Source organism: Protopterus annectens, chromosome 3.part0 (genome assembly GCF_019279795.1).
Source record: "Protopterus annectens isolate FY-2018-M chromosome 3.part0, PAN1.0, whole genome shotgun sequence".
NCBI lineage: Eukaryota > Metazoa > Chordata > Ceratodontiformes > Protopteridae > Protopterus > Protopterus annectens.
Window position 1 is genome coordinate 10,506,373 of NC_056731.1, and position 13,936 is coordinate 10,520,308.

A 13,936-nucleotide genomic window follows, 5' to 3' on the forward strand; every position below is an offset into this window, starting at 1 on the left:
CATGCAGTGTTAAAAGATTGTACTGCATTTTATTTTTCTGTCTATTTAACACTTTCATTGAATACTGTGGTCTGTGTCTCTCTGTAGTTATTTATTTTTCTACTTGTTTCATAGAATACGGTGGTCTCTGTCTCTACAGTAAGTGGAGGCTATTGTGTTTCACTTCATCGATATTCAGTGTTAAACTCTTAGCCTTGAGGGTTTCTCTGTATTTATAAGTTAGTCACATATCTCTGAATTTATTACTGTTCAGTATCCGAGTTGTTTGGCTTCTGCTACATACCAACAATCAACTGCATTACTAGCAGAGTTAAGTACAAACTTGCAGTGTTAAAGATTGTACTGCATTTTATTTTTCTAATTGTTTCATTGAATATTGTGGTCTGTGTCTCTCTGTAGTTATTTATTTTTCTGTTTAATTGTTTCATACAATACTGTGGTCTCTCTCTGTCTCTGCAGTTAATTTCCCGCCCGCCCTCACTGTTCTTGTTCTGGTATTAATCTTGGTGGCTTTGGAACTGCCCGCCCCTCCTGTAAATTTGTGTTTGAATACTCCTCCTGGGTCTGTCTCATTTGCTCACTCAACCAAGTACAGTGAGATCAAATTTTGACTTCAGGCACTCCTACCAGTCCCATCTGTTCAGCTCTGTTCCAGTCTAGTGTCACTAGCTCATTCTACCTAATAGAGAGAGAACATTTCTGAAGGGCAAGCCACTTAGGTCCTTAATTTTGAATTATCTTCCGTTTCTCCTTTCTCCCTTTCCAAAAAAAAAAATTTCTAAGCTTTTTTCCTGCCTTTCCTGTAACTAGTCTAGTTCAGACACAAATTTGCTGTAACCAGGACTGTTTGTAAGCTTCTGATCGCCTCAAAGCCTTTCTGGGTTGGAAGGAAGCCTTCTAGCTTATCAGTGGGAGTGGTAAGCACTAGGTAGCCTATCTACCACAAGAATGGTTTCTGGCCCAGAAATTGTAGTTTATTGGCTGTTTGGCCAGTTTTTCCATCTCTTTCAACTTTCTGGTTTAAAAGCCTGCGTTTGCACTCGTTTCCCACCTTTCATGTAACTAGTCTAGTCCAGATACAGATTTGCTGTATCCAGGACTGTTTGTAAGCTTTTGAGCCCCTCAAGCCTTTTTGTGTTGGAGGGAAGCCTTCTAGCTTATCAGTGGGAGTAGTAAGCACTACAAAGCCTATCTACCACAAGAGTGGTTTCTGGACCAGAAATTGTAGTTTATTGGCCGTTTGGCAGTTTTTCCATCTCTTTCAACTTACTGGTTTAAAAGCCCGCGTTTGCACCCGATTCCCATCTTTCCCTGTAACTAGTCTAATCCAGATACAGATATGCTGTATCCAGGACTGTTTGTAAGCTTCTGAGCCCCCCAGCCTTACTGTGTTGGAGGGAAGCATTCTAGCTTATCAGTGGGAGTGGTAAGCACTAGGTAGCCTATCTAACACAAGATCCAGGGACAGATTCTTAGTTTTGAAACTTGAATTTGCTTATTCGTGCTCAGAACTTGTTACCACTAAATTTACCACTAAATAAGCTACATATTACTACAGTACTCAACCTTCCTCTTTACCTAGATGAAAACAGTTTTTGTAACTTACTTTCCTCACTTGCTTAGAGAAAAACAGCTCTTGTACTCAACTTTCCTCACTTGTCTAGAGGAAAGCAGTTTTTTTATTCAGGCATGTCCGAAGAGTCATCTCCCAGTGTTCTCTCCTATCTGATGAATCTGGGCAACTTGCGACAATGTAGCAATTGCCTCATGTACACAGACAACCCTCTCCTCCTACCACCCAACACCACAACCTGTGACAGATGCACTTATCTAGCCAAACTGGAGGTAAAGCTCTCTCCAACCAAGACTGGACTTGACAGTCAAGAGGAGAAGGTAAACACTAGCACCACACCACACTCATGACATAGTCCCACTAAACCTACACCACCAAAATCCACACACAGAAACGCAAAAACATTTGCAGAGGCTCTCAATAATAATCTGCTCAAGCAACAGAGACCTCCAAAGCAGAAACGCAAGCAACCTCCATCCCCCAACACAACCCAAATGACACATAGACCACAGACTCAGTGTGCCAATAAACCACAGTCCATAAGGCAAAACAATGTACCCAACACACTAGTCATAGGTGACTCTATAGTCCGGCACACTGATGTCCCACTCACCAGGCTAAACAAGGAGAAGGTTACTGTCAGCTGCCTGTCAGGTGCCAGGATCCGGCACATAACCCACGCACTCAGGTCACTCCACAAGTACAAATATGACTCTGTCATTGTCCATGTTGGTGTGAATGACCTGAGACATACCTCCTTGGACTACATGAAAAGAGACATGGGAGAGCTCTCCGATCTTATAGCCCAGGCAGGTATGACCCTAGCCCTGAGTGGCATCCTGCCATCGCCCAGAATGATGCCGCAGTACAAGGACAAAATGATTGACTTCAACAATTGGCTAAACTTCTGGTGTCATTCTAAGGGAAGGGAATCCAGTATCTGTCTGCCTGGGATGACATGGTCGACAGACCACAATGCTTTACAAGAGATGGCTTGCACCTGTTGCCCCTGGGATTCCAGATACTGGCCAAGGGTCTTGCCACCCCTATAGTGCCTTTTTTAGGCAAGGTTCAAATGACAAATTCACCACAGTAACCGGAACAGGCAAGCAAAAACTGAGGATAATGCTACTCAATGCTAGAAGTCTAAATCTCAAAATGCACTCACTCGAGGCACTCATTAAAATGGAGAACATCGATATCCGTGCAGTGATTGAGACCTGGGTTCAAGGCTCTAGAAAGCACCCCTGCATTACCAGGCTATAACTCATACCGCACTTTCGGCCATCTAACCTGGACCAGAACACCACAGGTGGAGGTGTGTCCATATTCATTAAGGATATCCACACCTCCAGGCTAGTTGCGCAGCATAATGCATCCAAGGTTATCCAAGTGCAACGAACTCTGGGCAAAACTGCAATCCAAATTGTAGCTTGCTACAGATCCCCCACCATGCCCCAGGATTGCCACTCCTCTTTTCTTGATATACTGGAAAATATTAGGATTCAGCCAAACATCCTAATAATGGGCGACTTCAACTACCCTAACATTAACTGGGAAAACTACTCATGTACCAACTCCTTCACTCAATGCTTTCTTGAATTCATAAATTCCAATGCCCTGAATCAAACTTATCCACACCCCCAACAGGGGCAACAATATCCTAGACCTAGTCATTACCAACATGAGTGACCAGTGTTCCACACCTGAAGTCAACTCCTCATTGGTCAGATCCGACCATAAGCTAATCACCCTAGATATCCGCATCCCGACCCAACCAACATTAAGGAAACCATGGTAAAAAATTTCTCCAAAGCCAACTTCATGCTTCTTAAGACAGAAGTGGCTAACTTCATGACACCCATGCAGATGGACAATACAGTTACGCCTGCTGAATCCTACACAAATGCACTCTATAAGCATGAGTATATAACACGAGTGCATGGATCGTGCTATTCTAAACAGAACGCTATCCTCCAAAAAAAGGAAGACAATCTGGTGGTCCCCTAAACAAACTGTACAACAGAAGGCAGAAACTGTTGCAAAAGAGAGTAAAATCCCATGAGTGGAGGAGCTCCCTGGTCAGCCTCAGTAAGAAGCTGAGATCCCTTATAAGATCCCCCAAAGCTAGCTACAAAAACAAAATCACCACTGATTCTAAGGGCAACCACAAAGCATTCTATAGCTATGTCAAGAATCTTAATGGCAACACTCAGATCTACTCTGAGTTACAGCACAATGGCACGAAAATTACAGAACCAATTGATATTGCCAACATCCTGGCAGTGCTAACTTTACCCCCCTCACCCCCTAAAGGGCCCATATCTATACAGGAAGAATGCAGAGTCCATGTATTCACATCTATGCAGGTAAAAGTTGCACTCTCTAAACAGAAAAACACAGCATCCATGGGACCGGACAATATCCCAGGCTGCGTTTTACACGAACTTCAGAACGAACTGGTTCCCCATCTAAGCACTATGTTCAATCATAGTCTCAGCATCAGGCTTTGTGCCCACTGAATGGCGCACAGCAATAGTTATCCCACTCCACAAAGGGGGAGCCAACACTGATCCTGGGAGCTATCGCCCTATTAGCCTGACGAGCCTGGTCTGCAAGGCCATGGAACGTACCATGGAACTCATACACAAAGACACTGGTAACCTCCAAACTCTGGACCCCACCCAGTTTGGGTTTCTGAAAGGCAGATCATGCCTTCTGAACCTAATCGAGTTCTTTGAGGCAGTCACCAAAGCCGTAGACGAGGGTAAGGTGGTTCACACAGCCTATCTTGACCTCGCCAAGGCTTTCGATACCATCCCCCATTCTGGAATTATAGCTAAATTCACTAAACTAAGTCTAAATCCCTACGTCACAAGATGGGTTGCCAACTGGCAAACTGACAAAACTCACACTGTAAAAGTTGCAGACTCCAAATCTGACTTCAAACCAGTAACAAGTGGAGTAACACAGGGTTCAGTCCTGGGACCTCTCCTGTTTGGTATCTACTTCTCTGAAGTACAGGCTAACACAGAAGGCCTCTGGCTAATGATGTTCGCAGATGACTGCAAACTAGGAGCCATATTCGAGTCCCCAAATGATGTGGACATCCTACAGAAGGGACTCACTGAGACAGATGCCTGGTGTCAGAGGCATGGCCTCAAGCTCAATGCCAAAAAGTGCATTGTCATCCCCTTTGGTAAACACTCTGTACCCATGAACTACCACATAAACGGCAGTCTACTTAACGCCAAATGTGTGATAAGAGACCTTGGGACCCAAGTGGACAGTAGTCTCTCCTTTGATATTCACATCGCCACAGTACTCAGGAAATCCTTCTATGTGGCACACCTCATCACAAAAGGGTTCTCATCCAGGAAAAAAGAGGTCAATGTTCCCCTCTACTTGGCACTCATTAGACCCATTATAGAGTACAATGCCCCTTTGGAATGTACCTCACAAGACATATGCAGCAGCTGGAAAAGCCACAGAAGTACCTCACAAAGAAGATTACTGGCCTCAAACAGATGCCCTACAATGACCGTCTCAAAAAAAAACAGCTTTACTCTAGCATATCGCCCACTCCGAGGAGATCTCTGCCTAACATATAAAGCTATGTTAAACCCAGAGCTGTTGGACATGCTACACTTAAAGAAATCGAACTGAACACGTAGATAGAACAAAATCTCAGCAGGAACACAGTAGTTACAGAAACACAGGCTTTAATGAAGCTTTCGGGCTCTCTGTTGAGAGCCCGAAAGCTTCATTAAAGCCTGTGTTTCTGTAACTACTGTGTTCCTACACTTAAAGAAATCCCAATCTCTCCAAGCCACACGCTCTAGGGACCTAAACCTTGTCACCACAATAAACAGGACATGCTGGAGGGATAGATTCCTGTCCCAGAGACTTCCTATACTCTGGAACAAGCTACCCATCTATGTCAAGCTCCTCATTAGCACTCTTCAAGAAAAATCTTGATGAGTGGATGGGAAATAGGAAATACACCCCGGGGGTCACTTCTGTGGCTCTGCTCGACAGGGGCACAGGAAATTAACTTTCTTGGGTGGCGTAAGCCAGGGAACCTTGTTGGCTAGGCTTACTTATGCCCTTGGGCCGGGTAGCCTAGTACCTACTTATGAACCTATGAAAGATACAGTGGCAGCAATGTAAACTTTCTTGTCCAATATTTCCACAGCCCCACTATCCTTTACAAGAAGGCAACAGCATGGTACAGACAAGTAACTTGGATTGCTTCTCAGAGGAGACTAGCAGTACTGAAGGGCATTTATAAAGAAATTTGCACTCCTCAGGCACTTTATAGAACTTACCTGGTTTCCTAGATACAGGAAGCTGAGAATCGGGGGATGCAGATGTTGCTGAGAAAGTATCCAAAAGGGCAGCCAGAACTGGAGGAACAGCAGATGGCTTGGGAGACTCCATCTGTAGGATCTCTCCTGAATCTTAAAGACTTGAGAAGAATCACACTTAAAATAATCCATCATATGGGTAATGGTATCCTAAAGGAGAGCTCCTCTAAGGGGGAATATGGACTAATGGAATCCTCCTCTGAAAATTAATCCAAGCAGGAGGGGATCTGAGAAGAATAAGACAAAGATTCTTCCCCTGAGTCCATGTCCTCATCCGGGAAAACCAATTCCCTAAGCCTCTTAAGTGGAGTGGAAGACCAGAAAGAAGCAGGAACATAGACCCTTTGGGGAGGCCTTAAAGCCATCAGAGCATCAAATAAACCCTGAATGAAATTCTGTTATTCACATCTGGGATCTTTAACAGTAACAATATGCTTCAATTTCGTTTTTTTTTTTTTTTTTTTTGTGGGACATCTGCTTGAAACACCCTTGAAGGGTCAGGACCCTTGGTAAGGTTCAATAATGGTTGAATTAATCTCCTCCCTAAGATCTAGTCCTTCAGATATAATCAGCTGAGGTTCTTCCTCAACATCACGTACAGATGCTTGAAAAGCCTCCAAGGAAATGCAAGAAGACGGATCCATGCTGGTCTCTGACAGGGTCATGGCAGAGCAGTCTGAAGCAACTACTGCCTGCTCATGTTGATCCTTCTCTCCTATTTCTAAATTTTAGCTCCTTTTGTTCATGCATATTTTTCCTGCTTGCTATTATTCAACTTAGGTTCTCTGTTTAGTTGTTACGATAGCTTGATACACTCCTTACGTTGCACTTTACCTTGTAAAACAGAACTATTCATTGTTCATATTGTATATAAGTCAGCTGTAATTTACAAAATATGCATTTTATGTATTGTCATATTTGATAGTATAATTTATTATATTTATTGTTTTTGTTAAACATGCAGTTTTTCTCCCGGGCCTCCGCTGAAAACTGGTATTTATCCCAGTCTGACTTTCCCAGTAAACAAATGTAAAATAAATAAATTTTATTTAATTTAATTTAATTATTACTTAATTTATTAATTAATAAAATCACACGACGGCCCTCTTGGCTTTCACCAGCTTTGACAGAGACATCCAGGGGAGGCTGGACAGCAGCCAGAGCAGGCCTTTTTTTTAGCCTACTTCTTTAAAGACATCTGGCCCTTGGGATAGGAGGATTTTGCCATAGCACCCTGATCCAACAACTTAGGACCTTAGTTCTCCAGTTATATGGAGAAGGAGAGGAGATAATTATGAAGGGTCTTAGGTACAAATGCCTGTCAAGAGAGCACTGCGTATGACCATGGGAAGTACCAAAACAGAACAGACACTGATCGTGATGGTCTATATGGGGAATCTATCTCCCACACTGGCATTTTCCCTTTCTGGGTGACATGAACCTATCAACAAACGAAACAAAAAAGAAGAAAGAGAATAAATACCAAAAGGGCACTTACCTGAAAACATGACTTGGTAACCAGCACAGCAGACGGGTGTTCAGACAGACGTTCAACAATGGTGTTCAGACTGGTGGCAAAAAAGTTCAGAGGATGTGCAACTGTACATCATCTTTATATCCTACGCTGTGTGCAGGGAGCATAAGCATGATGTATGATGCCTATAAGTACTACAGGTTATGGTATACTGGCCAGATGTTGGGTTATCCTTGGTTGGAGGTCCCTTATGTAAAGAATACAGCAACAGTGATATGGAAGGACATTTTGAGTCGTTCCTGTTGTTTTATGCAATATACTAGTGTTTCAACGCAAAATAATTGTTTTATGCAACTATTAGAACAAACTAGAGGACACTTGAGAGTTACTTTGTTCTAAAATCTCAGGGTATTTCCACAGTCCATGTATTTTTCAGGATGCAACTGCATAAATAAGAACAATCCTATGTAAGCATTAATAGGTGGCAACCGAGCCGACTAACCTGAGGGGAAAAAACTCAAAACAAAACCTTTAACAGCAAATATCCATACAGAGAAGCGATATGGGTTATACTTCCTAAAATAAAGCTACCAACAGAAATTGTATGGAAGTTGTACTGACATTACTTTTAGCTACTCTCAAAACTATGCATGGTGCTGGCCAGTAGTAACTGTTTGCAGAGCTGTATGACAGCTCTCTTTCTTTCTTTGAGAATTGCTGTTTTCTATACATTTAATGCCCTACTGGCCCGTATGGATGCTCTCTCAAATTGCTTCACAGTTACTCCCTATGTTTTTTTTTTTTTCAGTCTTGTTTTCTTTGTTGGCATAAATTTTTACTGTACCTTTTCTAGATGCATTGCTTTGTATTACATTTAATTTCCATTAACCATTACTACCTGTTGTTTTGTCCGTCTTTAGTAGTACATGTTCATTCTGAATCCTTTCATGTGTGGAAAGGCTGAGATTGATTCTTTTCAAGAAAGTTACTCGTACTGTTCTTGACGCAAGGCAGCAGGTGGTGTTCAGGAGAAGATAGTTTTAATAAATTCAAGACTGTGAATGAAGTTTAAAAATGGTAGGCCATGAGACTAATTTTCTTATTTTATCACTTGAGTCTATTTTTATTTTACTACATTTGTTTTGGTAACTTGCTTATCTTCAAGTATCCAATGTATTTTTTTTTTCACAATTCCAAAATGGACACTGCATGTTTTCTCTCCTTAGGTGGGTGTTCTCCATATGGTTAGCCAGGACGACACTCCAGTGCTGATGTCAAGTGTAGCAGAGTGCATGTCTGATTTGCTTGTTAATACTTGATGCATATTAACTTTCTGTGTGAATTTCTCTTTCCTCATCCTGTCTTGTTTTTCCCATTCTTTGCTTGTTCTCTGCCATCTCACTCCCCATACCCACTCTTCTTTTCATGTGTTTGGCCCCATTTGAGGACTCTTAATCATCATTGTTGAATGGAAGTTTTAACAATCTCGTCAGCATTTTTTTCATACATTGTTTTCCAGTATTTTTACCAGTGTTTGTGCCTGGGGGTTGCTAGTGTCATACACATTGCAGTACCTTACATTTTGCCAAGCTTTCAGACTCTGAAGAGGTTGGAAATAACAGTTGCTATTTCCCCATATCTCTTTAGATTAGGGCACAAGTACTGACAGTATCACCTCAATTCCCAACCTGACTAGCGTAGCTCTTGGGTTGATAGATGAATCCATGTTGAAAGTGTCTTGAGATTCTACCCTTGTATGCCTCCACAGCTGACCACAGAGTAGTTTTCAAATCTGATTTGCATCCTTTATAAAATGAAAATAAATCTTAAGGTTTGGAAGCTTTTAAAAAACTTGTAAAAAAAATACGTTTCACAAGTTCTTCATTGAGGTTTGCAAGCAGATTTCTGCTTTTCTGTTGATAGTTGGACACCTTTTCACTAACTTAGCAACTTATGAGAATTACACACTTGTGTGTGTCTTGTCATCCCTTTGGTAATTCTTCTTTTAGTCTGCATCCTGTCACCTATTTATCTGATCATACCCAAGGGACGAGCAAGTCTGGTTATAGTTAGTTAAATGGGTGACAGGATGCTTTTCACATGCTGGGACCTTTGTTTTACAGGTTTGCTAGAAGTATAACCAGTGTGATATGAGACACAGTGCTGAAAGGCTATAACCTGAATGCGATGGAGAGGAAGAGCATCTAATAGCAGTGATTGGGGAAAGGAGCGAGTGGTTGCCCTAAGTACTGGTCAAATGGCAAGCCTTTGTATGACTGCAGTGTGTGATGGGTGTGTTACTCTTGGACTGATGGTTTGTAAAGGTCCACTCCAAGTAATATGTCGGGGTTTCAAGACCCTCAGCTTTAAAGGAGCTTGAGAGTAAGAAGATAATTTAAAAAAAAATACAGTTCTTGGGAAGTACAATGTAAATGCTACGGCTTCTAGGTATTTAAACCTCTTCTGCAACATCAACAGAAGGGTTTGGAGGGACAAGAATATCTTGCAGATGATACAAGTGCTGTGGAACAGACTCCCCATCCACTTACATTAAGTTTCATCTCTGGTCATACTTAAGTGCTTGGTTACTCCGGGAATGCCCCTGTGCTACTAATGGACACAGGCAGCTTCTAAATGCTTTATCCCATGCATGAGACCCCTCAGATTATCAATGGTATGATTCCAATTATTCTCACGAGACATAATATACAATTATTGATCACAGGCTTGGTAATAACAAACTGGTAAACAGGAACAAAAATGACTAAAAAGCACAGAGCCCTGTAGAACAATAGTAATCCAACCAAGTGTAACCAAGTACAGATGACTGCCCTTTATTCAAAAATACAAGAGTTAAGCACTTTTGTCACTTATACTCCATCAAACTGGTAAGACCGAACAGGTTAGTTCAAGCACCAAAAGGGAATGTGGCTAGGCTCAAAATAGCCCACAAGAGCAGCTAGCCTTGTACTTGCCTACGAACTAGAAGTTATGAACTATGAAAGCCAGGCTTGACCACCTCTATACTATTCACTTTTGATTGAACAAATGTTAATTTGGAGAGTGCACATAAGCTATTGAAATGCAATTTATGTTGTGGCTAAAGAAAAATTTAGCTAACATATTTTGCACTACTTTCTTAAACTTCTCCCTTTCACCTTCACTAATATTCTTGCATTGTTCTTGTTTACCATAAAGTTAACTGAGATTTAGATGGAGGAAACAGCACATGTACTGATAATATGACAGGCACAGATGGTAAGCTACAACCACACCTGTCTCACAGGGATTACAAACATTCATTGGGAAAACATTTTACATCAAATGCATCACTGTACCTATGTGTTCTTGGTCTCTGGTTTAGGGATGCTGTCCTTCCTGGGCTGTGCTGACTGCCAAGTCTTGCAGGGCTTGTCATGTAATCATTAGGAACTGTTGGAGGTTTGACAGGCTCCAAGGTTCTATACGGAGTATTACGTCTGTGAAAAGAAAATTAAAGCATTACACATCAACCTACTTAAGCAGATTTCTCTGGGCATGTCACAACATTCTGCTCAGACAAAACTGACTCCTCCTGAAAAGCTGCTGAAGTCAGAAAAAAACAATACAAATTTAACACAATGCTAGATCTGTAAGAATTGCGTCTCTCCTCAGTAACAGTACTACACCCTGCAAGCAACAGAGCTGCTCAGCTCTTCAGGCAGTTTATTGCTTCCCACACCTCCCATGAATTTACGTGACAGGCTCTTGGTATCCTGTGGATACATGAAGCACATAACTATGACAATGTAAGAACAGAAAAACGAGCAGACTATGTCAGTGTTAATCAGTTGTCTGTGTCTACTTGTTGGGGAGGAAAGAGCAGAAGATTGACTAGATTCCCTGGGCCTCTGTGAGTATAATTCCTGAAACATTCAGTAGGGGGACAATGAGAAGATTGTGCTATTACAGCAGGACACAACTTTTTACAGCTCTAACATTTATGACAAGTATGTATCTTTCATATCTGGAAAGATATCATCCACCTTTGATAACAGGATTGAAACAAACTACATACCAGACTGGGCCCAGCATACTATTGATCACAGAAGCCCCTAAAAAGTCTACACCCTGGAGGCACATGTCAAGCTTATAATAAATGGCAAATGTGTTCAAGTATGACCAAATTACTGCCACTGCGCAAATGATATCTAATATCTAGTGACCCAGTTCTTAGGAATGTAGCTGTGGCAGTCAATGCTCTAGTTGACTGAGCTTCAGGATGTGTTGGTAATATTTAGGCTGCTTTAATGTGACAAAATTTTATACAACTGATCTCCATCTAGACAGGGTCCCTTTGGACTCCTGAAGACTCTGCCTGCAGTGTGAAGAATACAAAGAACTGAACTGTCTTTCAGAACTTCAGTTTTGTTAATGCAGAATCTTGGTATTCAATAGATGTACACACAATACAGCAGATAATTTGCTTTGTTATGGCAGCTGGGAAAATGCAGGTAAGACTGACGGACTGATTAGGCTGGTTTCAATTGTCACTTTTAGCATGAAGGAATGGTTTGACCTTAGTACCACTCTGTCCTGAAATTTCAAGTACAGGTTTTGATGGAAAAGGCTTGCTGTTCCAAAAACTTTCTGGTTGACGTTACAGCCGCAATAAACAGCACTTTCTAAGGTACGTGCTTGAGGTCTGCTGCCGCAGTTGGCAGAAATAGGGACTTTGTCAAAGCCTCCAAGATGGAGTAGAGGTCAAAATAGGACAAGCTGCCCTTTATCAGGGGATCACAAGTAAAAGTACACTTAAAGAATGCTCTGCTAACCTCAGAAGTGGCTAAAAACTACAAGCACTGACCTTGATGCAATTCAGAGACTGCCGCTAAGAGTACCTCAAAAGAGGAATAACTAACACCCTCCACGAAGACCTCTACTAAGCACCTTGAAACCTGCTCCAGGGGTATTTCTCCAGGGGTACTTGCTGAGGTTCTCCCTCTATTAGCTGTCCACTAGGCAAACTTTCTGAGCTCTTCCTAGTAAGGTTTCCTTACCAAAGGCTTCTGCAAAGGGACCAAGGTCCCTCTGATCTTCAAAGTGAACTCAGGGTTGCTGGCAACTCTTAAAACAGAAACCAGGCTGGCAGCCTTACAGTACTGATTTCCAGGTGAAGTATACCTAAAGGCTGAGATTTTAGCCTCTTGAACAGAATGAGTTTTGGAGGCAGGCTTTCCAGAGTATGAAGGGCTAGCAGCAGAAATCATACCTGTTTGGGCCGCTAGAGGCTACCTTTATCATCCTGGCCTTCTAATTTGTTTTGAGACTGAGAGGAAACTACAGGTAAACATTCATGATACCTTGTAGTCATGTTTCTGTTACTGCATCCATTACCTTGTTGTCACTTAGTATGAGAAAACAGAAATTTTGATGCGTCTCCCTTGATGGTGATCCAAAGCCTATCACTGGCCACCCCCCCCCCACCCCCCAGCTAAAATATTTTTGTTCCCCATTCTCTGATTAAGCAACCATTCATGTGAGATGAGGAGGCCACTACTCAGTTTGTCTGTTAACTTTGAGTATCCTAGTTATATGTACTGCCAAATGGAACAACACATGGGATAGGGCCCAATATGGTTGTTTGACAGTTTTTTCGCAGAAGGGGAATGCATGTAATCTCTTGTTTTATAATGTGCCACACTGCTGACATGTTATCTGTGGGAATGGCTAGAGGTCTCGTGGATAAGGCACAATGAAAAGTTTGTATGGAAAACAGGATGGAACTGTGATCCAAAACTTGATATGGGGTTATGACCCCTGATAGCATCAGGAACCTACGTCTAGGAAATGCCCTCTGGAAATGCTCTCCATCCTACAGCAGACGTATCCATGTTAAGTGGGGTAATGAGAAAGATACTAATAACAGGACACCGATGGAGGGAATGGGGTATGGAGCCACTGCTGTAGGCATTGTGTGCATCAGCATACAGTGGGTATTCTCTGTGACAGTAATTGCTTGTATTGTTACTAGTACAGTTTGAGCACTGACTGCAAGGATTTCATGAGAAAATGTATACTGAGTACCATCAAATCAGCAGCTGACATACACCCGAAAAGGTTAGGTAGGAATTCCAACACGCCACCTGGGGCCTATACAGGTTGCTGCAATGAAGTCTGCAGGCCACAATCTTCACCTCTAGCAAAAAAATTTGCAAGTCTTGGTATTTAATGTACTCCACAAGAAGGTAACACATCAGGTTGGTGTAGGTTGTGACGGGGGTACTGATTGTGTTACCCAGAAGACTGAAAAGAGTTATCAGAGCCAATGTATGGCTGGTCAACTGCTCTGGAGGAGATCACAAGTTTCCAATAGTCTAGATATGGAAACATTCTGGCCTCCAGTAAGTTCAGTGGTTCACTACTACTGCTATGCACTTAGTGAACATCCCGGGGATTATGATGAGATTGAAGGTATGGCCTCTGAACTGAACTGAGTGGCCCTAACAAAGAAGCATAGGTACATCATGGATTCTTTGGCGA

At 42.1% G+C, this 13,936-nt stretch overlaps 1 protein-coding gene across 1 annotated transcript in view; it reads right to left on the reverse strand.

Annotated features, from left to right (window-relative positions):
• ABI1 (abl interactor 1) overlaps positions 1-13,936 on the reverse strand; it is a gene marked incomplete at its 3' end in the record, with an annotated part of 1,176,232 nt that overhangs the window by 261,870 nt on the left and 900,426 nt on the right. The window contains 1 exon segment of the mRNA XM_044064550.1: positions 10,753-10,893. Within this exon segment, the coding sequence (XP_043920485.1) occupies positions 10,753-10,893 (141 nt within the window).